Consider the following 26352-nt stretch of genomic DNA (forward strand, 5'->3'; position numbering starts at 1 on the left):
AACCTGGAAATAATCATTACAGCTTGCAAGAGCACAAAGAGTCTAAGTTCCTATTATTTGTTACTTACATCTTGAAACATTTTGCTTTCTTGTTTTAACTTAGCTTCTTTATCATCTGAAAGTTTGTAAGCATTCTCAAATGCTTCTTCTAAATCCTGAAGTCTAGATTTTAGTCGAATGATGGTATTGTCTTTTTCTTTATTGCTTGTTCTCATTTCCTCAATTCGTTCCTGCAAAATTTTGGAAGTACTGCTGGCTGCACTGAAGCGTTCTCTCAAATCATTCTACAAAATAAAGATGAAGATAAGGTATTTTAAATGAAAAGATAGAAGCCACAATATATTATGGGCATTACAATTCCAAAGAAAGCATACAAATAGAAATAAATAAGCTTAATACTTTCATTTATCCTGAGATGGAGAATCTAGAAAGAATTACTCTACTAGAACAACGCCTTGAAATTATGCTAAGGTAGAAAACACTAGGGTCATAGGCCCTATGATTCCAGGACTCATTAAGCTAATAGCACCTATGGATCACCTTATGAGGAAAAAATAAGCACCACTATGAGAGAAATTATTCTGAAAGTAGAGCTGGAATTTATTACCCAACATTAATATTTGGAGGGGAAGCATTTCTTACCAATTCTCTCACTATAAAAAAAGAAAATTCAGCCTGGGGATTTAGCTCAGTGGTTCCGCTGCCTGCCTTGCAAGCGCAAGGTGCCAAGTTTGATTCCCGGTACCAAAAAAACTCACAAAAAACAGAAAATTCAAAATGCATCTGATATGTTGAAATTTATTCAGCAATTATTTTTAGAAAAGCCACAATGTGCCAGGCACTAGGGTGCTATAAATTTAAGATTGAAGCTAGGCAAGGTGGCATGCCAGTAGTCTCAGCTACTGGGGAGGCTGAGGCAGGAGGATCACTCAAGCACAGAAGTTTGGGATAAGGCTGGAAAACACAGTGAGACCCCATCTCAAAACAAAACAAAACAAAAATGTTAAGTCAACAACAAAGTTAGTAGCTCCTAACTTCATATAGTTTACAGTTTAGGAGGAGACAAAGATTACTTACAAAAGCATCAAAGACAGAAACAATGTACAGAACAAAACATGCATTTTCCACCAAAATTTTGTTTACAGAGTTACATATAAAAGAATAAAACTTGCTAAAACCTAGGGAAATAAAGTAAAAGTTAATGCACTCCTAGTTATCTATTCAAGGAAACTAAAAACAAGGGTCGAGGATTTAGCTCAGTGGTTCTGCCACCTGCCTCGCAAGCACAAGGACCCAAGTTCAATCCCCAGTACCAAAAAAAAAAAAAAATCTGGAAACTAAAAAATTGTGCACATAAAATCTTGTACAGAGGGCACCCCCTTCAGGATCCCTCCTGTCTCTCAGGGGCTATTCCAGTTGCCCATTCCGATTTCCCAATAAATTATCCTAGTCTCAAAAAAAACAAAAGCAAAACTCTTGTACCAAGAGAAAAATGTGGCTAGGTGGTAGAGCATGTACTCAGCATGCTCAAAGCCCTGGATTCAATCTTTAATCCCTAGCACAAAAAGAAAGTACACATCCAAGGCAGTATTATTCTTAATAGCCAAAAGATGGAAACAATCTGAACACCCACCTCCTGATGAATAAACAAAATAGGACATCCACACAACAGAATACTGACCTTAAAAAGGATTATGTACTGATAGTTGTTGATAAAGTTAAAAACAGAAGTGAAAGAGGCCAGGCATAAGAGGCCACATGGCCCATGATTTTATTTACATCCAATGTCCTGAACAGAGAAATCCACAGAAATAGAAAGAGAAGCCAGGCAGGGTGATTGTCTCAATATCAAGGCCAGCCTGAGCTACATCGTGAGTTCAAGGCCAGCCTGGACTACACAGTGAGACCTTGTCTCTAAAAAACAAAAAGAAAGAGGAAGAAGGAGAGGGAGAGAGAGAAGGAGAAAGAGAGGGGAGGAGGAGGAGGAGGAGGAGGAGGAGAAGAAGAAAAAAACAGAAAGAGAAGCTGTTTGTGGGGGTTGGGACAGAAACATCTGGGGTGATGCCAAAGGGATATGAAGTTTCCTCCCCTCACACCCCCTGTACTGGGAATTGAACCTAGGGAGCGCTGAGGCACACCCTCAGCTCTTTTTAAAATTTCATTTTGAGGGCTGGGGATGTAGTTCACTGGCACCATGCCTGCCTGGAAAGCACAAGGTTCTGAGTTTGATCCCCGTACCAAAAAATTTTATTTTCAGACAGGGTCTCACTAGGCTAGACTTAAACTTGCAATCCTCCTGACTCAACATCCCCAGTAGCTAGGATTACAGGTGAGTACAATCACACTTAGTTGGAATTCCTTTTTTTTTGTTGGTAACAGGGATCGAACTCAGGACCTTGCACTTACAAGGCAGGTGGCCACATTACTGAGCTAAATCTCTGGCCCTGGAATTCCTTTCTGACTGAGGAAAATGTACATAATTGATAATGAAGATGATTACATACCCAATTTACTAAATATTGAATTATATACTTTGAATGGATGAGTTTTACAACATTCAAATTATATTAAAAAGTAAACAAAATATTTGAGAGGATAAAAGCATATAGTAATACATGAAGCCACCAGTAATGAAAATACAAACCTACTTAGTAAGATCGTTAAGAAGAAAATGTTATAACAAAATGAGTTCCTTGCATAGGAGTAGGCAAAGACTTCATGAACAAAACCCAGACTGCACAGGAAATACTACAAAGAACCAACAACAGGGCCAGGGATTTAGCTCAGTGGTTTCACTGCCTGCTGCGCAAGCGCAAGGACTCGAGTTCGATCCCTGGTACCAAAAAAACAAAACAAAACAAAGAACCAACAACTGGAACCTCATCTTATTAAACAGCTTTTGCACAAAAAAGAAACCACCAACAGAGTGAAGAGACAACCCACAGAGTGGGAAAAATTTTTTACCAGCTATTCATCAGATAAAGGACTATTATCTAGAATATATAAAGAAATCAAAAAAATCAGACACTCCCCCAAACTGAAAGACCCATTGCAAAACTGGGCATCTGAAATAAAAAGACATTTCTCAGATAAAGAATTAGAAACAGCAAATAAATATAAGAAAAAAAGTTCAACATCACTGGTATTCTGAGAGATGCAAATGAAAACAACGCTGAGATTCCACCTCACTCCAGAAAAAATAGCTGCTATCAAGAAATCAACCAATAACAAATGCTGGCGGGGCTGTGGGGAAAAGAAACCCTTCTCCACTGTTGGTGGGAGTGCAGACTGGTGCAACCACTGTGGAAATCAGCGTGGAAATTCCTCAAAAAACTAAAACTAAAGGTTCCATTTGACCCAGCTGTACCTCTTCTTAGTATCTTCCCAAAAGAATTAAAAGCATCATACCACAGCAAAATATGTGCACCCATGTTTATAGTGGCACAGTTTGTAATAGCTAAAGCTTGGAAACAGCCCAAGTGCCCAACAACTGAGCAGTGGATAAAGAAGATGTGGTTTTTTTATACAATGGAGTACTATTTATAGCTAAATGGATGGACCTTGAGACCATTAAGTGAAATAAATCAGACCCACATGTTTAAATATTGCATTGTTTCTCTGCTGAGAGAAACTGAATGCGGAAATGAGGACTGAGATGTATAATGGATGGGAAATGGGAAGAAAGTGTTCAAATGGGAAGGGGAACAAGGGAGGAGGGAAGGAGAAAGGAAGGAAGGGACAAGAAAGAAAGTGAAAACAGAAGGAAAAAACAGAAACAAAGCTTTTGTACATAGGGAGGGGAGGGGGCTTGGGGGGTAGAATAAAATAAAATTTATTAAAAAATGAGTTCTGTTGATAAAATGTTTTTTTAATCATTAAGCCACTAGGATAAAAAAACAGAAAAAAAAAACTGTGTACATCCCATGTAACAGAAAGGGCAACAATAAAATAACAATCCTAAAGAAAGAGTATGGCAGAAAAAACCCCCAGAAAAAAGAGGGTACTTACCACTTCTATTTCCAGAAAGTTATTCTTATTTTCCAATGTTCTCACACAACCAGTAGCTTCAAGCAAAGCACTATCTAACTGGCCACATCTAAAAGCCATAAGTATATTTTCAATTAGAAAGTAAAATAACTTATTTTAAAAGTACATTAAAAAAAAAGAATTTAAAAAAACAATAGCATTACATAAATCTAACTGACCCACCAATACATAAAACTAATCTCCAGTGTGAGTTAAAACCAAGATGCCATTTTAGTAAAATACGTCCCAAAGAACTATATGATATTCTAGTACCTCAAGAAAGTAACAGGCTAGAATAACCATATAAAAAGATCCCTAAAAAATATTAAGTGGGGGTTGGGGAAGTAGCTCAGTGGCAAAACATATGCATAGCATGTGTGAAGGCCTGGTTCAATCATTAGCATCAAATAATAATAATAAAATAAATTAAGTGAAAAAAGCATAGTATGAACAGATATTTAAATACTCATGTTCACAGTAGTACTCTGCACAACAGGCAAGAGGTGGAAGCAACACAAATGTCCTTCAACAGATAGATAAAAATATACACATTGGATTGAATCTTTTTTTTTTTTTTTTTGGAACCGGGGATAGAACTTGGGACCTTGCACTTTCGAGGCAGGTGCTGAAACCACTGAGCTAAATCCCCGGCCCAAAGAGTTTTGTGTTTTTTTTGGGTACCGGGGATCAAACTTGAGTCCTTGTGCTTTCAAGGCAGGCAGCAGAACCACTGAGCTACATCCCCAGCCCTGAATCTTAAAAAGGAAGGAAATTCTGCTATGTGCTGTGACATGCTGAGTGAGACGAGTCAATTACAGAAGGACAAATACTGTATGATTCTACTTACTTTAGGAGTCAAATTTACAGAAACAGAAAGTAGAATAGTGGTTGCCACGGACTGGGGAAAGGGCAACAGGGAGCTACTGTTCAACAAGCAGAGAACTTCAGTTTTGCAAAACAAAAATAATTCTGGACATGAGGGGAGCGACAGCTGCACAACATGAATTATATTTAAGCCACTGAACTGTACACTTAATGGTAAATTGTGTTCTGGTTAAAATTAAAAATTTTAGGGCTGGGGATTTAGCTCAGTGGCACCGTGCCTGCCTAGCAAGCGCAAGGTCCTGAGTTCGATCCCTGGTACCAAAAAAAAAAATTTTTTTTTTAAGGCCAGGCATGGTGGTGCACACCTGTAATCACAGTACTTGGCACGCTGAGGCAGGAGGGTCATCCCGAGTTTAAGGCCAACCTGGGCTATATAGCAAGATCCTGTCTCAAAAAAAACAAAAGAGGGCCAGGGATTCAGCTCAGTGGTTTCGACGCCTGCTGTGCAAGTGCGAAGACCCAAGTTCGATCCCCAGTACCAAAAAAAAAAAAAAAGAAAAGAAAAGAAAAAAATTAAAACTTTAAAAAAGCAAGATAGAGAAATCCACACAAAATATCTTGATCTTATTTGTGGAAAAAGAATCTACTCGTGTGGATTATGATTGCTGGAAGGATGCAAACAATTGATGTTGATACTAAAGGTTAGATTAGGGAGACTTACTTATTATCAAACTTAGCCTGAATGTATTATTCTTATAAAAACTTTCTTTGTAAAATTAATTACCATAGATTCTCAAAATAACAAAATACATAGAATTCAGCTATTTTGACTCAGTGTTTAATGATGTACTGTGAATAATGAAAGCATTACTTATGTAGGACTCACTATGTACCAGGTCTATGTTATACACTTCATATTTATCCTCATAATCTTTTAAATTAAATTAGGATCAATCAGTCCCGTTTCAGAAATGAGCAAACCAAAAGTGGTTAGTCCTCAGCTGAAGGCCCCAAGGTGGGTAAGCAGCCTCACTGAGGTTGTCTGGTAGGCTTTGCGGTACTGGAGACTGAACCCAAAGGACACACTGCCACTGAGCTGCATTCTCGGCCCTTCCCTGGGATTCTAAGCCAGGCAGCTAGGAGTTCCTGCTCCTAACTCCCAGGCCTAACATGCTCAAATGAAATACTGACAGGATTGGTTCTTTTTGTTTTGCTTTGTTTCCAGTGCTGATGATCAAACCCAGAGCCTCACTGAGCTATGCCCCTCAGCCTGGTAAGACTGTTCTTGAAAGAAACATCATCTAATTAGTAGAGTATAAGCGTGCTAACTGGATTCTACCTTTTCTTGGGGGGGGGTACAGGGGATCCAACTCAGGTCCTTGTGCTTGTGAGGCAGGTGGCAGCACCACTGAGCTAAATCCCAGGCCCTGGATCCTACCTTTTTTTTTTTTTCTTTTTTGGTGCCGGGAATTGAACTCGGGCCCTTGTGCTTGCGAGGCAGGCAGCAGAATCCTACCATTTTTATTACCACACTGATTCTGCTATCCCAGCTATCACTGTCCCCGGAGTTGCAGCTATGCAGCCATAATGGTCTGTTACCACACCTGGCCTGCAACATAAGCATTAATGGCCTTATTTGCAGTACCAGTGGAATTTTCAATTTGCAATTTTAAGTTTCTTGGAAAAAAAACAAAACGGGTATATGCACTGATAACAGTGATTTTTGTCTTAGAATTATCTTTCCAGTTCTAAATGATTGCAACTTATCATTTTGCTTCTACTGTCCTTTGTAACACAGCTTTCTGTTGTAAGCTAGATCAAATCCTTTTGGCAAGCAAGAGAAAACTGCACTCACCTGCAAGGCATTGTTACACTGACTGCATGCACCCCAGCCCGCACTGTCGTTAACTGTTGCAACACAGCCACTGATTTAAAGCCTTGCCTTCTCGCTGCTCCATCTCTAGGTACTAACTGATGCACACACTAGCACCTCCTGGACAGCAAGATGCTCTAATTAGCTACTGTTCACTGGGTGGCTTCATCAGGACCCTATGTTTAACATCAAAAAGCCACCCTGGGTGGCAACACACCTGTTTCCACCAGGAATTACCTGTTGTCATCACTGCCCTTTTTTTGGGGGGGGGGGGACAGGGTCTCACTATGTGGCTTAGGCTGGCCTTGAACTCACCAGGACCTCAAACTCGCAGAGATCCTCCTGCCTCAGCCTCCCAAGTGCTGGGATTCCAGGCATGCACCACCATGCCCAGCTTATTAGTTTCTTTTGTTTTGTTTTGTTTTTGTTTTTTTGAGAGACAGTCTAAGTTGCAAAATTGCCCAGGCTGGGCTTGAACTTGTAATTCTCCTGCCTCAGCTTCCCACAGTGCTGGGATTTATAGGCACATGCGACCACCAAACCTAGCTAAGTCATCAAAGACTCCGTAGTACTAATCTTCCCATAAATGATATGGGAAGACTGTACATATACAAAGTCTGCTTGTTTCCATACTTTGCCCATAGGAAGTCCATGACTTCATGTCAGTTATTCGTGTATTATATGAGATTGGTTCAAAGCTTTAAAAGTACTTAGGCCCAGGCACAGTGGCAAATGCTATGCAATGCTAGCTATGCAGGAGAGTTTTTCACAAGCTCGACAAGAGCCTGAACGACCAGCAAGACTCTTTCAAAATAAAAATTTTCAAAAGGGGCTGGAAATGTAGCTTAGTAGCATGTGCAAAGTAGTAGCTTGTCCAGCATGTGCAAGGCCCTACATTCAATTCCCCAATACCACACATGCATCCACACACAATTACTTGGCAAATGTCTCTCTGCTAAAATTCAAATCCAAAATACATGCTTTCTGGGCTGGGGATTTAGCTTAGTGGTTCCGCTGCCTTCCTCACAAACAGGTCCCTGAGTTCAATCCCCAGCACGAAAAAAAAAATGCTTTCAAAGTGTTTTTTTTAATCATAATATATTACACTTATGTGGAAGGAGTATGTTCAAGTTGCAGAAATGCTAACATCAGTTATATTTTACCTATCTATAAGAATTTGGTTGGTTTTCTTCCACTCTTCAATTGCAGAAGTTTCTTTTGCCTCTAGCTTCTGCTTCAAACTATTTATTTCTGATTCATAATAAGCACGAAGATCTGCTATGTGTCGAGCATGCTTTTCCTTCAGGTTCTGCCTAATCCTGTTGGTGAGAGCAAAAGGCATCATTAGGAAAGCACATCCCCCTTTCTATCCTGTAAGACAAACCAAGAGCACAGTCATTCTTCCAGGCAAAGTACAGACTGCTTACTTTGCATATCCCCAGAAAACAGTCGACGCTCCACATGCTCCAGCAGCTTCTATACTTAAGAATGTTCTAATTCACTATTGCCTACTGGGTGCCTTTGTCAGCACCTTGTCTTTATCTCACAAGGGGCCTGGGGATGTAGCTTAGTGGTAGGGCACCTGCCTAGGATGCATGAAACCCTAGGGTTTTTAATCCCAGCACCAGACCAAAGAAAAAATTGACAATAAAGTGAAAAAGACACAAATAACTTAGTTTTTAGATGCTCTTGTCTTAAAAATGCTGCATGTCTTTAAGATTTTATACATTACTGAGTTTCGATAAAAATCATTTTCATTACTCAAACATCATAGAAAATCTATTAACATTACAAGCCATTCACTGAAATACATACTTAGACAATATCACAGGATCTTCCAGAGAAGTCAATGAAATGCATTCTGGGACACTGTTGGCTGTACCTGGAAGCTGGGACTGACTGACCGAGGCTGAAGCTGCCATGACAGTGTTTTCTTCATCTACAGTGTTGACCGAGATGTCATTGCTGGTCAACGTATATACTGAAGGAAATGGGGAATTGGTCCTACTTTCGTTTTGGAATGTATGGTTCTTCCAGGAGTCCACTGGTGAGGCTTTTGTATTTGAAGGGTATTTTGGGAACCCGGATAATTGAGAAGTGACATTACTTGCTTGTGAAAAGGAGTCGATGTCAGAGTGACTCGACATACTTGGTTCCAGAACAGAGTCTGGTGAGTAAGATATTCTGTCATCAAGGGCATTCAGAAAGCCACATGTTTGAGTCCCTGAAATCTGCTGATTTGGCTTCATGTGCAACGTCGGATCCAAAGTCAGTACCTAGAAATAAGATAGACAACCTTAAGGTCCTCCCTTGGTACCCAGCTTCTTTTGTTGCATTTAAGTGAGAAGTTCTCCTAGGGAAAAGAAAGCTCACAGTCAAAGTCAGAGCCATGAAACATCTTTCATGTGCACTCAGCAGAAGGTTGACAACTTTACCTCTGGTGGATGGTTTGGGTTGGAAGCAGAAGTGAGATTCCTCTCAGGTAACTGCTTGTTTTCCCTTTGTTTTTTATGATAAATATCCTTCAGTGATGGTAGCTTCATCTCATTACTAGTATTAGACTTAAAGATAAATAAAATTATTTAAATGAAATTATCAATGACAAGAAAATTTACTGATATCAAGATCAGCACCATAAAAATTTTTTGAAAGTTTTAAATAAGTTGAAAATGTAGACTGTCAGACTAACAATACAAGTTGAAAAATCATTTTCTATTGACAAGATAGGGGAAAATATCATATGTCCTAACAATGAGTAGTAAGGGAAAAATCTCAATTATCTCAATTATCTAAAACCTAAATTATCTAGCAGCACATGACTAATTCCAAAGAATAAAATTCTTGGTATCTGCAGTATGGTTTAAATCTTGAATGTCCTCCAAAGGCTCCCGTGTCAAAGGCTTGCTCTTCAACCATGCTATGGAGACTGTGGAACCTTTAAGAGCTGGGGCCTAAAGTAAGGAAGCTGGGCTGGTGGGGCTGTTACCCCCAACATCTAGGAAGGAGATCCTAGAACTCTGGTCTCTTCCTTTCTCTGTTTGCCTCCAGGCCTCCATGAGGTGAGCACCTTCTCTGCCTCGTGCTCCCTCCACGATGTACTGACTCTCAAGACCAGAAGCAGCACGGCCAGTGACCATGGACTGAAACCTCTGAAGCCAAAAGCCAAAATAACTCTTTCCTCCTGTTGTTTATCTTACATATTTTGCCACAGTAACAAACGGCTGACTAGCAGTCTCCTCACTCAAAATAAGAACCAAGTTTTGAGGTGAAGAAAGATTTCACAGTCAATGACTAAAGCAGGACAAGAAAACTTTTGGCCAAATTAACTTCATGTGACTCAGGGTAAAAGTATCAAGAAATGGAGTTCCAGGGCCAGGGATTTGGCTCAGTGGCTGTGCTGCCTGCCTCACAAGTGCAAGGACCCGAGTTCGATCCCCGGTACTAAAATAAGAAAAAGAAATGGAGTTCCTTACTACATAATTATATTGATTTTTTAAAACAGTTGGCAGACCAAAAATAAACCTGTTAGAGGCTGAGAGTTTAGCTCAGTGGTTCCGCCACCTGCTTTGCAAGCACAAGGTCCTGAGTTCTATCCCCAGTACCAAAAAAAAAACCTGTTAGATACTCAATGAAAATAAACTCCTTTATTAATTAGTAAAATAAGATTTAATCCTAATTTTTAAAGCTGGAAATCAGGGCTTTGCTATAATAAAAATGTCACAAAGAGTTAGTCTAAGTTCCAAATACTGAAATTTTGAGCTTTATTTATTTCAAGAGGGACCTACTATAGGGTTTGCTAATCCTGGGCCTCAAATTTAAACTGTAGACATAGTCTCCAATGAGATCATAGATTCAGGAAGAGATATACTGAAAGAATAGTCATCATATAACTTTAAATTTAGTTCCATTTCCAAACCTCCGAGGACTGCAGATTTTTTTTTTTTTTTTTGAAACGGAGTCTCATTATGTTGCCCAGGCTAGTCTTGGACTTCTGTGCTCAAGCCATCCTCCCTCCTCAGTCTACATAACAGGCATGTGCAACAGCACCCAGCTTACTATGAATTAATATTTTTAAATAAATTATTTAGCTTGTGAACAGAACCATTAATTATATTTTCCATGTATAAATTAAAGACATTAATTTATTAAAACTAAGCTCTTAACATACCACACTTCCCATAATCCTGCTTGAGAATTCCACTATTTAGATAACAACAACCTGAAGGCCTTTTTCAAGCCCTGACCTTGTGGCAAGGAGCAGCACTATCTATGGCCAAGGCCACACTCAGAGGAGCCTGCCCGGTGGCCTGGGTGAACAGCTGGAGCTCATAGGTATAGCTCATGATATGTTTTTTTTTTTCTGGTACCAGGGATCAGACTTGGGACCTTGCTCTTACAAGGCAGGCGCTGGAACCACTGAGCTAAATCCCTAGCCCATGGTATAGCTCATAAGAAGTACCATGCTTCACTTGTTCTATGATGTCATTTTTTTTAACATATTCTAATATCTCTGAAGATGCCTCTTGTAATTACCGGCATCTTACAATTTCTTTTAGCCAAGTAATAGCTGTGACATAATTGTCAGTGCCTGCTCAAAAGCAAGTATCAAAAACAAAAAAGTGTTCACATAGGTGCTAACAGCTTGGAAGAAAATCCTACAGACTACAATGGAATTTCTGAGAACCAATATTTAAGGGAAGGGCTATTCGCCCACGTTTAGCAACATGTTCCATCCTGTAGTCAAAAGTAAGCTAGTTCTACATAATTATTAAGGCAGGTAAAAACCCAGCACCAAAGCCTTATGTAGTTTTTTAAAAGAAATGCTGAATCACTAATACTCTTGGCGGCCTGAAAGAAAATATGTACAAAAGCAAAGAAACCAACAGTGAGCTGAAAAGAGAGGTATAAATAGGTGAAGACGTTTTGGCCAATTGTATTTCACTTACATTTTCCTTTTTTAAAGTTTTATAAAGAAATAAAAAGTTGAAAAGCTTTTCCCATAACAAAATATAAATTTGAAGAGATAAGAAAGCACTATATTGGTCTAATTTCTAAAATTCTTGGTAGAATATGAAATGGGGGCCAGAGATTTAGCTCAGTGGCACCGCACCTGCCTGGCAAGCTCAAGGTCCTGAGATTGATCCCAGGCACCCAAAAGGAAAAAAAAAAAAAGAATATGAAATGGGAGGTCATAAAATTGATGACATCTTAGATTCAATTAATAGTATTAATTTATTGATGTTCAAGATCTAATAACATGGTAAGCCCCATCAACGCAAAGCCTATTAAGTTTTCTGTCCCTGTACAACCTCACCTCCCCCAGCTTCACTTCTTCTTGTGTTTATCTCCCTCCCTCTCTCTCTCTCTCTCTCTCTCTCTCTCTCTCTCTCTCTCTCTATTTGCTCAAGTTTGGGGTGGTAGTTTTTGTTATTCTCTGGCTCCTGCGGCCCCATCTATCCACACATATCACTGTTTTTTGCATCCTCTTTGGTTACTTCAATTATATCACTCCCTTTCCCAATCTACTCCCTTACTGCCTAATCAAACTATAGAAGTGAAATATGTACAACAATGTGTACATACTGAACAATTTCACTTCTTTGCTCTGAAGTAAACAAAATATTCACATTTCTTATCCAAAGAACATACAACAAATTAAACTGTGCATAATTATGGTATAAATGGATTAGCAGAAGGTGTGACAGGACAGAAGGCCAACATCAGGTCTAGGAGAAAGTGAAGTTACTAGCCAAGGACTATTTATAAAACAGTGAGCACAAAAGCCTTCATTTAATTTCACAAAATACCAACAGGACATTTTAAATTCCATTTAAAGTAACTTTTCTAAAATTACATAGTAAAAAATAACAGAGACAGAATTTCAAATCGAGTATGACCCTAGAGCTTATGCTTTTCATACTGTGTCAGAAGTTGGAAAATGCCAATAATCATAGTGCTCACACATGGTGTGTTTCTAAATTACCTGGCTTGGTGACCTATCTGCAGAGGACAGTATGAGTGATTTCTCCACAGTTTCAGGCAAAGAGTGATACATGTCCTTCTTGTCCAGTTTCCAATAAGTCAGTCCTAATGTGCACAAATATGCAGAGTGGAAAGAAGTGAGAAAAAAGAGAAAAAATGCTTTCTATAATAACTTATCTCCATCCAAAGCAAACTAAAAATAAAAAGGAACTAGTTTTTGGCTGTGGTAACAGCAAGCTAAATTTTTATGGGGAAAAGAGTTCCATAAATGCCTTATCATGTAAGAAACCTCATTTAATAATGTAAATATATATAACTGAAATATTATTAAAATCTCAAATGATGTAGTACAACTTGAATATATTTTATTATTTTTTACTTTATTAGTCCATGTTTGCAGCACATAATGGTTGTATTAATTGTGGGGAGTTGTACATGTACATGATACATCTGAACTCAGAATATATGTTTAAGCCGACAATTTTTTAATAGTGTAGACTTACATAGAATCTACATAAAGAATTTAACAATTAGCTGGGTGTGGTGGTGAAGCTGAGGCAAGAGGACTGCAAGTTTGAACCAACCATGGGCAATTTAGTGAGACACTATCTCAAAATAAAAAATGAAAAGAAGGGTTGGGGATGTAGCTCAATGCAAAGCCCCTGGGTTCAATTCCCAGTACCATGAAGGAAAAAAAATCAGTAATTCAAATATTTACTAAGCATCTACTATGCCAGGCTGGGCAGCAGGAGATGAATAAATCGTGCAGAATGCACAGTAGGTTTTATCAAGAGTAACAACCTAGTGGGGCAGCAGGAGGATGGTCAGGGTGGCTCACAGGGCTGTGTAGAGGTAACAAGTAAGAGGGAACTGGTGAGCGAGTTTCCTGGTGGAGGCAATTTCAGGCAGAGAAAGCAGCCACCTCAGAAGCCTAACTGGAGGGCAGACCTGGAGGATGTGAGCAGCCTTCCTGCTGATGGAGAGAAAGGAAGGGAGTAGCAGAAGGTGTGGACAGAGGGAAGGAAGGGGCCGCTGTCCTGCTGGGCCTCTGAAGGTGGCTGTTACTCCGAGAAGCAGATTACTGCAAGGTTCTGAGCAGGAGTCTCTTGAGCTGCCCTAGCTTTTCAAAGGGTACCTTGAGCCACCATACTGTGAATACATTGAAGGGCACAAAGAGGAAGCAGTACGGCTAGTCAGGAACCTGCAGCAACCAGGGGACAGCTGAGGTGCCTCGTCAGGGTGGCAGCACTGGAGGTGGGAAGTAGCTGGATTCTGGAAATTTTTGCAAGGCAAAGTGAATTCACTCAGATGAACTGGATGTGAGATGCCGAGAGAGGGGGAAACAAGGCATGAATATATAAATCCAGTAAGACTAGCAGAGCTCACTGGAGAGTGCAGAGCACAGCTCACAGAGGGTTTGAACTTGTCAATGCATTTGGGAGCAACTGAAAAAGGCTGCAACTGCACCTCTGCCCTCTATCTTCACAGAACTGGTAATGCCAATTAAGCCAAAAAAAGAAAGGTTCCCAAAGGAACAGCACAACACATGGGACATTTACTGAAACCACTCTGGTATATGATTTCAAATTTAGAACAAAATTTAATTAAAGAAAACCTCTTTAAAAGTTTAACCCAGGGCCAGGGACTTAGCTCAGTGGCACCACACCTGCCTTGCAAGTGCAAGATCCTGAGTTCGATCCCCGGTACTGCAAAAAAAAAAAAAGTTTAAGCCAGGTGTGGTGACACATGCCTGTAATTCAAACACTCAGGAGGCCAAGGCAGGAGGATCACTGTGTGTTTGAGACCAGCCTGAGCTACATAACGATACCCTGTATCAACAAACAACATCAATAACAAAAACTTAAGTTCCATACCTGTTCCTGAATTAGACATCCAAGAATTTGGACTTTCATCTGGTTTACTGAGGTAAAAAGCACGAGGATGTGCAGCAGCAGCAAAATCAGACTGCAATTCAAGAAAGAAAACAGTTGGTGGGGAGCTGAAAATCACAAGGCACACACTGCTGACAGGAGTGAGAGTCAGGTGTTGCAGCTGGGCAAGGGAGCACTGTGGAGAGGCCATGCAGAACACCTGGTTTCCTTGTGTTGCATGAGCAGAGAGTGACAGGGTTAACAAAGAAGGCTTTCCTTTTCTTTTTTTTTTTTTTTTCCAGGACTGAGGATGGAAGCAGTGCCTTGAACATGCTACGAGTGACCTACACGCTCAGCCCTGTTCATTTTGAGACAGAGTCTCACTAAATTGCTCAGACTGGCCTCAAACTCTGATCCTCCTAACCTCAGCCTCACAAGTAGCTGGGATTATAAGTGTGTGCCACTGTACCCAGCTCAAACTTCCTTTCCCTGTGTAATTGGTAAAAGTTTATTTTGGTTCTCTGTGGAGTTGGAAGGAGAAAGCTGAGGGCAGGAATTACCTAATGAGTTCAGAACTAAAATGTTATTTATAATCTGTCATCTACTTTCAAAAGAGATTTGAGGTGCCTGGAATTAAAATCACTTAGACCGGGCATGATAGCACACATCTTTAAAAATCCTAGCAGTCAAGGAGGCTGAGGGAGGAGGATTGCAAATTTTGAGCTCAGCCTGGGCAACTTAGCAAGAGTCTGTCTCAAAATTTTAAAAAAATTTAAAAGACCTGGAGATATAGCTCAGTTCTAAGTCCCTGGCTTCCTCAGTACCACAAAAAGAGTCATTGTGTAAGTCATTGGTAAAAAAATTAATGTTTCAAAGCCTTAATGATTCATTTTTATCATTATAAATATAATAAATCAAATTAGCTCTGAACACCACAAATCAATAATATGAATCTTAAGTAGCAGATTACTTCTTTTTTGTGTGTGTTTTGTACCTTTTTTTTTTGGTTAAATTCTTTTATTGGTACATTTTAGGTATACAGTATGTTTACATTTATCATTGGGTGCTTGTACCTGTACATGATGTATCTTGGTTCTTATTTCCCTATTCCCTGTGCTCCCTTCCCTATTTACATAGACTTTGTTTCCATTTTTTCCTTTTCTCATAATTTTTCTTTTCCCTTCTTTCCTTTCCCCTTCCCCTCCCATTTTCCCTACCCCTTTGGACCTTTTCTTCCTATCTAAGATTATCAATTATTCATTTTAACCATTTTAATCTTTATTTACACTTTGTTTCTCACACTAGAGAAACTATTCGGTATTTACACATGTGTGTCCTATTTATTTCACTTAAGAAGATGGCCTCAATATGCATGCATTTACCTATAAATATCTCTAGTTTCTCATTCTTTATGGCTGAGTAGTACTCCATTTTATTTTATTTACTTATTTTTTTGGTACCAGGGATCGAACTCGGGACCTTGCGAGGTAGGCGACGGAACCACTGAACTAAATCCCTGGCAGTATTCCATTTTATATAAAAAAACACAACACATCTTCTTTATCCAGTTTCCAGTTGACGGGCACTTGGGCTGCTTCCAAGCTTTAGCTATTACAAACTGTGCCGCTATAAACATGACTGCACATATGTCGCTGTGGTATGATTCTTTTCTTTTGGGAAGATACCCAGCAGGGGAATAGCTGGGTCAAATGGGACCTCTAATCCTAGTTCTTTAAGGTATTTCCAAACTGATTTCCACAGTGGTTGCACCAGTCTGCACTCCCACTAACAATGGAGAAGGGTTCCTTTCTCCCCACAGCCCCACCAGCATTTGTTATTGGTTGATTTCTTGATAGCAGCCATTCTTTCTGGGGTGAGGTGGAATCTCAGTGTTGTTTTCATCTGCATCTCTCGAATGACCAGTGATGTTGGACATTTTTTCATATGTTTATTTGCTGCTTTTACTTCTTTGTCTGAGAAATGTCTGTTCATTTCAGGTGCCACAGATTACTTCTTATACACACACAACTAGGGGCCGGGGATTTAGCTCAGTGGTTCCAGCGGCTGCCTCGAAAGTGCAAGGTCCTGAGTTCGATCCCCGGTACCCAAAAAAAAAAAAAAATTCACACACACAACTGGCTGCTTTTAGTCCCAAAAAAGACTAAAAATGCTTATTATTGGGCCAGGGATTTAGCTCAGTGGTCCCGCCACCTGCCTTGAAATCCCAAGATCCCGAGTTCGATCCCCAGTACCAAAAAAAAATGCTTATTAATGATTCTGAAAAAATTCTGAATCTCTCCTCAGAGTGTCTGACACTGTCACAAGAAATCTGTGTTATCAAACAGATATGTGACATGGATATTTCCATCAAAACTTTTCTTATCAGGTCCTCTAACGCTGAACTTTTTATTACTGCCAGCCATAAGGCACATATCCCTAATCCTAGCCACCTGGGAGACTGAGGCAGGAAGATCTCATGTTCCAGGCTAGGCAACTTAACAAGACCCTGGGGGTGTGGGGCATCTGGGACTGTGGCTCAGAGCCAGAGCACTTGCCCAGCTTGGTACTGAAACAAACAAACAAATAAGTTTCATCCTGTTAAACGTCTCTAAGTTGTATTTGTTCACAACCATCCTGCAGCCACTGCAAAAGGAGGAATAAGTGAGGCGTAACACTGACTGAGGGGCAGGGGATAATCCTGTCAGCCTCATAGGACACCACCCAGCCTCTTTACCCAGAGAAATTCCTTGGTTTCTTTGAAAACTCCTACCTGCTCAAAGGTGTGTCCACACTTAAGAAGACTGGGAAAGGTGACTGGAGAAGACTGAAGCAAATAATCCAAGGGAGACAGGCAGGCCTCACGCACCACAGCTCTGGGTGGCAACTTCAGCAGCCTCTCAACCCGCAAGACTGGAGGCGCCTCCGGCAGGCACGATGCGGAGGAAAGGAAGACCAGGGTGCAACAAGAAGCCTCTCTCAAGCAGAGACCCCCAGCCCGGGGACCACCCCCCCCCAGCTCTGCCACCACCCAGCAGCCCTCCTGGAAACCCCAAGAAGCGCTTCACCCCATGAAATGGAGACATCACTGTCCAGACAAGCAACCACGGCAACAAAGAACAACCTGAGGGGCCGGGGATTTAGCTCAGTGGTTCCACTGCCTGCCTCACAAGCAGAAGGACCAGAGTTCAATCCCCAGTATCAAAAGAATTAAAAAATTTTTAAAAAGTAAAAAAAGAACAACCTGAGCTCTGAAAACCCTCTGCTACACAATACATTATTTCAAGATGGACTTCCAAGTAACTGTAACCCAAAATAAACAGCACTGTGCAAGAAGAAGAAAAAAATTAGATCAGAAGACAATGCTGGTAAGCAGTGAAACCAAACACAATGGGAAAAGAGAATCAAGTGAAGAGTAAAGTTCCAGCTTCAGGGAATCCAGACAGCTACAAGTAAGAATGCATCTCAGGTGCATTGTTGCTGATTCACCAACCAGCACCTCCCTCCTCAAATTCACTGAAAGTTCAGAAATATCAAAGGAACTTATAAAAAGAATTAAGATGTGTTATGAACATGTACTCACTCTGCATGATGATTTAATCATGTACTGCAAATATGTACTAATAAAAACTTTTGAAGAAACAGGTACACAGTTAGCATGTAAATTTAAAAAAGGAAAAAAATATCAAAGAAACTTGAACCTGGCCCTGCTTGAACACGCCTGTGATCCCAGCACTCGAGAGGCTGAGGCAGGAGGATCAGCATGGGCTCGAGGCTACCCTGGGCTACAGTGAGTTCAAGGCCAACCTGAGCTACACAGCAAGATGCTGTCTCAAAAAACAACACAAAACAAAGAAACTTGACTTCCCTGAATGACTTCATACTAAATGTATCATTCACCTAAAAAAAAATTTTAAATTTTAAAAACAAAGAAAACAAAACTTGTCCAGCAGATGACCACAGAATAGGAAAGACTTTGAGGTAATCACCACTTTCTCCCACATCCACCCTGCCCTGCTGACTGCAAGGTGGAAGATGCTGGCGGAAGGCTTTTCCCAGCTGCACAGGAGGGCGTGCAGCTCCGTGGATCCTCCGCTCAACTGCAGCTGTTCACAGACTGAAATGCACTCCAGAATCACCGGGAGCTTTCACAACCCAGATGCAGGGCAGGGCAGTGCCAGGCTGGGCACCAGGGAGGTTGAGAACACCTGGGGCAGGCCCTGGCAATCAAGCGTGGGGACAGTGGGCCACATTCAATAGGGACCGAGTCGCAATCGCCTGCCCAGCTTGGGTTCAATCCCTGGCACTGAAACAAACAGCTTTTCATCCTGTTAAAGGAGACAAGAAAACCACAGATGCCCCCCAAGTACACAACCACAAACCCAAGGTGGAAAAGCCTTGGAGATGGGTGCAGCTCAGTGGGAGAGCCCATGCTCAGCATGGCAAGGCCCTAAATTCAATGTCCAGCACACGCACACACACGATGGTCTCAGTCTCAACCTTCTTAAAAATAGAAGAATATTCTCCCTTTATGACAACCTATCACAATGAAGAAAGCAATCTTCACCCTACTCTCCAAATGTTTTCATGCTATTGTACCGAACAAGGCCACCCCACCCTTGATGACACACAAGTTCTGAAGAACTGAACCCGCAACAGCACCACAGGGCTTTTCTGGAATAGAAACACCAACGGCACACAGGGCCTTTCCAAGGTGGAACCGCTCAGTGAGCACTAACAGGCTTTTCTAAGTTGAAACGCTTTAGGGTCAGGCAGCTTAATTCGCTTCCACTCCCTTCCTCAAAACAAATCAAGAGAAGAGAAAAAAAGGGTTATTGAGAGAAAGCTCCTGAGAGACAGGAGGGGTTCCGAAAGTGGGTTGCCACTGAGGTTCTTTGTCCAAGGACACTTTACACAGCAAAATCACAACTTGGATAGCTACGGGTCAAATTATAATCAACCTATAAGATCACAAGTACAGTCACTTAGCTAGGATTGATCTAATAGGGAACTGAAGCAGGTAGCAAGAGTTTACAGCAAGCATCACTAACTTTAGTTTATCTACAACTTCAAACACAGCAAGAATAAAGCATTCCTGGAAAGGACTAAGAGTGTGGGTCAGGGTTCCTGGTCCCCCACCTGTGTCTGATGCCCTATCTGGGCCTGCTGGACCAGGTGGTGCTAACTACAGTATAATCTCAAGCTGCTATTTATCTCTCGGGAGGCTGAAGGCCTGGCCATCAAGTCTCCATCTTGCGGCCTGACTCACAATTTTGTTTTTTTTGTTTTTGTTTTTTTTAACATGAACGCAAGTTTTATTCAAGAGATATTTAAAAAGAGGTGAATTCTAACAAACTTTACAAGTTATCCACCCTAAAGAGAAGTGGGTACCATTTATGACACACAAATTCCAACTTAACATTTCTGAATAAAGCTATAATGATTGGAGTCATTTAACTTTTGCTAATAAGGCTATCGAATTTTGTTCAGAAACTGACAGCACACACATGATCCTCTTAGAAAAAGGAGGTGCCAAGGATTTTCACTTCAGGCTGAGTACCTCTAAGTACTTAGGGTTTGTAACTTGAGACTGAACATTAGTACTACACGAATTCAATTTGAATCACCTTCACTATGATGTTTATCCACCAGATATTTTTTAGAATTAGGTCAATGTTTGTCTTTGTAATTTCTCTTCAATGTAATCTATAATGTTAATGAATATTAAAGCAACTGTAGCTTTCTTCTAAAAATTATTTGTTACAGTACAGATCACATTCTATTTCATAATTCTGATAGAGAATCTGTTTTCTGGTAATAAGCAAGAATTTAGGATGATTCAATCCTTGGAAAATAATGGTAGTCACTCACTGAAGTCAGTCACTTCTTGAGTCAAAAACACTCAGAAATTGCTATCATTGACTGAGTTTCTGGTTTTTAGTTGTTGTTTCTATTTTTGCTGGTTATTGCTTTAGTTGGTAACATCTAGATTTAAAACATAAGAACATCTCCACTAAGTCTAATGTCAAATATTACAAAATTTATACAGAACACAGACTCATAGAGGCTATAAAGCTGATGTTTTAGGTAACTCACCCTTGAAATGGGTGCAGAATTTTTAGAGGATATTCAATAACATTTTGCTCAAAAAATAAATGCCCTTACTTTTCAGAGTGTTCCCATTCTTCACTAGGAGACTGAGCAGCTTAACATTTTTGCTATAAAAACCAACCACTCGAGCAAAAATGTAAAAGGAAACCAATAAAGAACATTCTTTTTTCACAGTTAACAATAAATAAAAGTGCAGTAAGTGTTCAAGTAGGGCACGTAGTTTAAAAACTACATGTGACTATTTGGCATAGGTCATCTCTTAAAGGTTCTTCGAGGGTCCCTGCCACTACTTACTGTGGTCATGACTGTTTGATTATTAGCTGCTGCTGGGACTTGTGGACCGACAGGTCCTCGGCCATTGCTTCTACCAGCACAGGAAACCTGGTATCTCCATGATTCAGGGCCAGTTGTAACACCATTGCCCACTGGTCCAACGGTACCTGTACCAGTATTACTATTCGTAGGATTCGTCTTCTGTTCACTGTGGGCCCCTTTGTTTGGCTGTCCTCGATAATCTGGGTTGGGCTCACTGAAATTTGGCACTTCTGAATAAACCATGCAAAATTCCCCAATTTTCTGAAGCTCACCACCCCTTCCAGGATAAACTGTCAGGCATCCTTTCCACATGGACTCATACCGTCTGGTCAACCGAATAATACCCCCAGGCTGTATAAGACCTCCGATGTCATCCCACGCAGAAATAGTGATGCTGCCTGTTTTATCTACCACTTTGGATGATCTCACTTCACGGCTGTCTTTGGTTTTGGTCACAGTCCTATCTCCAGCACAATAAAGACTACATTTACATTTTTCTGTCCGGGCTTAATGTCTTTTATGACAACAGCCTGGGCGGGGCCAGAGCAGGGAAGGCCAAGGGGCAAGGGCGGTTACTGGGGACCAGGAGACAAGCCTGGCGGCCCCAAGCCAGAGGCAAAACCACTTCAGGAGAAAAACGCGAAGCACTCACCCAGCAACCCTGCTCCCAGTGAGGACAGGAGGGGATAAAGGTTGAAAAAAAGGCAGTGAGGGTACATGTCTGTGCTGGCCTGTCACACACACTCTCGGGCCCGGGAAGGCGCACGGGAGCGAAGGTGTGTCACAATTTTGATGTGTGTCATTTTCAGCACTGACTTCCTCGAGGACCCAATTCCTCCTGGCTGCCTGTTAACTCCCATCTAACTCAGCTGTGGTAACAGGACAATGGAAAGACCGTGCTGAGGATGATGAAGTCACAGTTTCTAAAGGTATCAGGTTGGCAGAGAGACCGAATTCTGCCTTCTCAATGTATTAGACCTAGCAAGGCTGAGACGGGACAGAAGGGCCCAAAGCTCTTTTTTGTTATCTTCTGCAGCTGTCCGAAATGCAGCCAGTCACGGCTGCATCAGATGCCCCACGGAAGCTCCCGCAGACCTTTTTGTTGACTGCATAAAGCTTCATGGGGCCTATCCCAGATGACTCCCCTCCACGGCCTTTCTGGATAACTCTCCCCCTCTGCAGTGCTCCCCAGTCAGGTCTGAGAGGAGTCCTTCCCCTCCCCAGGAATAAACAGACAGTCTGACACTGCGCATGTGTGAGTCTTCATCTTTTCCTACAGAACCAACCATCCACACCTTCAGCAGGTCAGTCAGCACTGCTCCATCACTGCTGCATCAGGAGTCCTAACAGAGCCTCTTTTCACTTGTTCCTGATTTCTGTCTGAATAGAGGAGCTGAGCTGGTGCACTGGCCAGCAGCCCCGACTGGGTACACTGAAGGCAGCTTGCAGATGCCAACGGACAGAGGAGAGAATAGTGGGGAGCCACCAGCTCAGATCACCAGGAGAGTTCCTGGGTCCTCTGGCTGCTGCTGGCTCTGGCTGCCACCCCAAGAGCTGACAGCCACCAGCATTCAAAGCTCAGGGCTGTGAATACTAAAAGAGCTACGCTTTGCCTATTGGTCATTTCTATCCACACTGAGTAAAAGAACTGTAAGGGATTGGTACCAGTGTTATTTTACGACAATTTAGGCCAACAAAGGCTATCCCAATGTATTGAAACTTAATGCCTACAACCCTTTAATAAAAAAAGCTTTAGCCTGCCACCTGCCTCGAAAGCAGAAGGACCCAACCGAGTTTGATCCCCAAAATAAATAAATAAATAAAAGAAGCTTTAAGTTAGCAAAGGGGCCACAGGGAATGTAAGCATTTAATTCCTTACAATTTGGATCATAAATTGAGAAATGTCTAAATATCAACTTTCTATGAAGTTATCTTAATGTGCTCTAAACTTATAGTGCTACTTCTTACAACTTAATCCAAATTATTTGAAGAGGTTTTTGTTTGTTTTCTGCTTGTTTGTCTTTGTGTTGCTATGGATCAAACCTAGGGCTTCACATATGCTAGGCAAGTACTCTAACTCTGAGCTACACTCCTAGCCCTGAAGGGGTTTTTTTGTTTTTGTTTACCAGGGATCAACCTAGGGACCTTGAGCTTGTGAGGCAGGCAGAAGCACCACTGAGCTAAATCCCCTGCCCCGAAGGGTTTTTGAGAACAATTAAATGAATTGCTCTCTGGCTAAATGTAAACATTTAGAGTATTCCTTTTTATAGGAGGTATAGTATTAGCTCTGATTTCCAGTCTACTAAAGAAGCAATATTTATGGTCACCTTTGAGACACCAAAAGAAAGGCCTGTAAATGAACAAACTAACAATACAAAAGAAAGGGTAAAAAGGTTTTGGTAATGAGTACGCAGTAAATAAACCCTAATCATCAGCAGCTGAAGCAAGCAAAACAATGACTTATCACCTACTTTCTCTGAAGGTTTCTTGCTCTGCTCATTCGCTGGCTTCGATCTTGAGCATTCATCTTCTACATGTGCTCTCTTTGGTTGGTTCTGCTTCAGTTTTTGTGCCCATGATGTTACACATTTACTACTTAAGAAAAGATACCCAAAATTATTTTCTTAAATGCTGTCCATCACACATAAGGGTAACACAGGAGGTACTGCTTTGGTGGGAAATGCTCCAAGTCATTTTTCTCATAATGTAACATGGTAATTTTTATTAACCCACCTATCTTTTTTCAAAATCTTATTCCCAAAGGCGGAGCCGGGGATTTAGCTCAGTGGTTTCCCTGCCTGCCGAGCAAGTGCAAGGACCCGAGTTCAATCCCAGGTACCAAAAAAAAAAAAAGAAATCTTATTCCCAAAGGCAAAGCAAACAAAAAGACAAACAGCGATCAACAATGCATATAGTCCATTTGAGCATGGTGGCACATGCCTGCAATCCCAGCTAGTTGGGAGGCTGAGACAGAAGGATCTCAAGTTCTAGGCCAGTCTGGGCAACTTAGTAAGCCCCTATCGCAAAAAACAAAAAGTAAAATAAATAAAAATATAAAGGGCTAGAGATGTAGCTCAGGGGTAGAGCACCTGTCTAGTATATGCAAGTCTCTGGGTTTATTCCCCAGATCACCAGAAAAACTCAAAATATCTAGTACATATAGTCTGTGGCTGTGGAATAGAACAAAACCACCCGGGTCCCCTCCAAGTGCTAAGCAATCAGTGCTGTGCAAGTACATTTATTGGGCAGAACTAAAATTATGTGATTTATGTTGCTACAGTTAAATATCTTACTTTACCTGGCACCTTTTAGAGGTATAAAACTGAAAATTTAGGGTAAAGTACAAAACCTTACAAGATTGTTTCACAAATATTCAACCACAGCTGTCTTTACTAAAAAGTCCCCAAGTCAATTAAAATGTCATTAAATTTACAAAAATTGTTCATATAAAAAACACCTCAAGGGCTGGGGATTTAGCTCAGTGGTTCCACTGCCTGCCTTGCAACCGCAAAGTCCCAAGTTTGATCGCTGGTACCAAAAAAAAAAAAAAAATCTCATTCTATTATAGTTCAAATAAAAGTTCACTAGATTCTAATTGTAATAAGCAAGTAAAACTCCCCTTGAATGATGGAGAAAGTCTACTTACCTATTTGCTTTTCCACTATATACTTCAGAAATCTTATTTTCACCAAGAAAATTCTGATCAAATTCACCAGGAAAATTGTTAATATCTTCCTTTAAAGATGTACAAAACTCTTCAGGAGTCTGTGTGTAAAAACTCCCGGGCCCCCCGCCCCCTCCAGGTGAATCTGTCTGGACCCCAGGCCCTGCGTTCTGCCCCTCAGAAAGGCCTGAGTGCTCCATGCGCACTGCGGGGTCTTTAGATTTGCAGATGTTCAATTCTGAGACGCAGGTGCCATAGCCGCTGCTCATGGAGCTACTGTCCACACTGCAGTCTGCTCGTGATGCACCCCTTCTTTGCTGCATCTCAGGTTCCTTAGACTCAGGATAACTAGTGGCAGATTCATTTCTTTCACTGTGTTCAGAAAAAAAACCCATTTGACTTTCTGAAGACACGTGTTTGCTGGAAGAACTTGTATCACAGGAAGCCCACAAAGAATTATTGATCTGAAATTTGATTAAATTTCTTATCTCTTCCTGTATACGCTGGGAACAAAAAGTGACAGATTTGGGTAAGAAAGTATATTACACATCACATTTTTATAAATGTCATGAAATTACCATTTCAAAATACGTTACTACTCTAAATATGTCATATCTTTAGTTTAAAGAAGTGATAAATGGGGCCGGGGATTTAGCTCAGTGGTTCTGTCACCTGACTCGAAAGCACAAGGACCCAAGTTTGATCACCGGTACCAAAAAAAACAAAAACAAAAACAAAAACAAAATCAATATATGTGGGCCAGGTATTTAGCTCAGTGGCGCTGTTGCCTGCCTTGCAAGCACAAGGTCCAGAGTTCAATCCCCAGTACCACAAAAAAAAAAAAAAAAAAAAAAAAAATCAATATAAGTGACAACTTACTTGAATTTGATTGTGGAACTGTTCCTGGTGGGCAACTATCTGTTCTTGGCATTGTTTTTCCACCAAATTGAACAACTGTAACCACCTGGCCTGTTAAATTATAAAATATCTTAGTTTTTTAAAAAAACTTACTATTTCATACAAAAATTTCTCCAGTAAGAAATGCCCTTTTTAAAAAGAGCATTTATAATATAAAATTTATAAGCCAAACTAATTGTAAAAATATATTTGATAAACATATACAAAGACAGATGCCTTTTTCTTACATAACCCACAGTCTGGGTAAATCAGAGAAGGTCTGGGTGAGTTTTATATTTCAAATGCCATCTTTATTTGATGTCATCTGCTATCATTTCTGACTAATCAAGTCTTAAGTTCCTGTCCTTTCTTCAAACTGAAATGGTTTATACTGCCTGCATTTTACATGTTTTGAGGATATGGACATGTAATTAAGGGTTTTCCCTCTGTACAGCTTTTAATGCAAACATCCTGAACAGGATTTCTAGTCTGGCCTAGTAAATAGTCCAGGGCCATTAAAATCCTAGGTCTGACTCCCAGCCGTCCACTGACAACCTCTTCCTAGAAAATAATAAATTTAATCTCTTCACACCTCAGTTTCCTAATAACACCTCATAGGTGCTTGGCAAGATTCGATTTTAAATTTGACTACAGTGCATGTAAAGTAGTGACCTCAATAAAGGAAAAACTGCATTTTGGAAACTGTGAAGTCACGGTCATCACAAAGGTGAGCGGTGTGCCCCTCACATTTTTCGTGGGCAGATTCCTGACAATGTATTGAGTATACTAGC

General features: G+C 40.7%; 1 protein-coding gene and 1 pseudogene across 33 annotated transcripts in view; both read right to left on the reverse strand.

The window, feature by feature from the left end:
• Nucleotides 1-26352, reverse strand: part of Mphosph9 (M-phase phosphoprotein 9) — a 63246-nt gene that overhangs the window by 29009 nt on the left and 7885 nt on the right. For 15 of the 32 annotated variants that reach the window (XM_004843935.3, XM_004843934.3, XM_021257597.2 and 12 more), the window contains 10 exons: nucleotides 25544-25633; nucleotides 24647-25167; nucleotides 23472-23595; nucleotides 14581-14671; nucleotides 12708-12811; nucleotides 9160-9285; nucleotides 8540-9000; nucleotides 7888-8043; nucleotides 4009-4096; nucleotides 69-284 (listed from right to left, as the gene is read on the reverse strand). In XM_004843935.3, coding sequence (XP_004843992.2) covers nucleotides 69-284; nucleotides 4009-4096; nucleotides 7888-8043; nucleotides 8540-9000; nucleotides 9160-9285; nucleotides 12708-12811; nucleotides 14581-14671; nucleotides 23472-23595; nucleotides 24647-25167; nucleotides 25544-25633 — 1977 coding nt within the window. Of the gene's footprint in view, nucleotides 1-68; nucleotides 285-4008; nucleotides 4097-7887; nucleotides 8044-8539; nucleotides 9001-9159; nucleotides 9286-12707; nucleotides 12812-14580; nucleotides 14672-23471; nucleotides 23596-24646; nucleotides 25168-25543; nucleotides 25634-26352 lie in introns of those variants that run through there. The other 17 variants (XR_015446335.1, XM_087198653.1, XM_004843933.3 and 14 more) reach the window with 7 other exon arrangements.
• LOC147822035 (SOSS complex subunit B2 pseudogene) lies at nucleotides 14830-23465 on the reverse strand (annotated as a pseudogene). The gene has a single exon (XR_015446337.1). The product of XR_015446337.1 is annotated as an SOSS complex subunit B2 pseudogene (transcript).

Source organism: Heterocephalus glaber, unplaced genomic scaffold (genome assembly GCF_053883595.1).
Source record: "Heterocephalus glaber isolate CG9 unplaced genomic scaffold, H.glaber_assembly_v1.0 deba00001687, whole genome shotgun sequence".
Lineage (NCBI taxonomy): Eukaryota > Metazoa > Chordata > Mammalia > Rodentia > Bathyergidae > Heterocephalus > Heterocephalus glaber.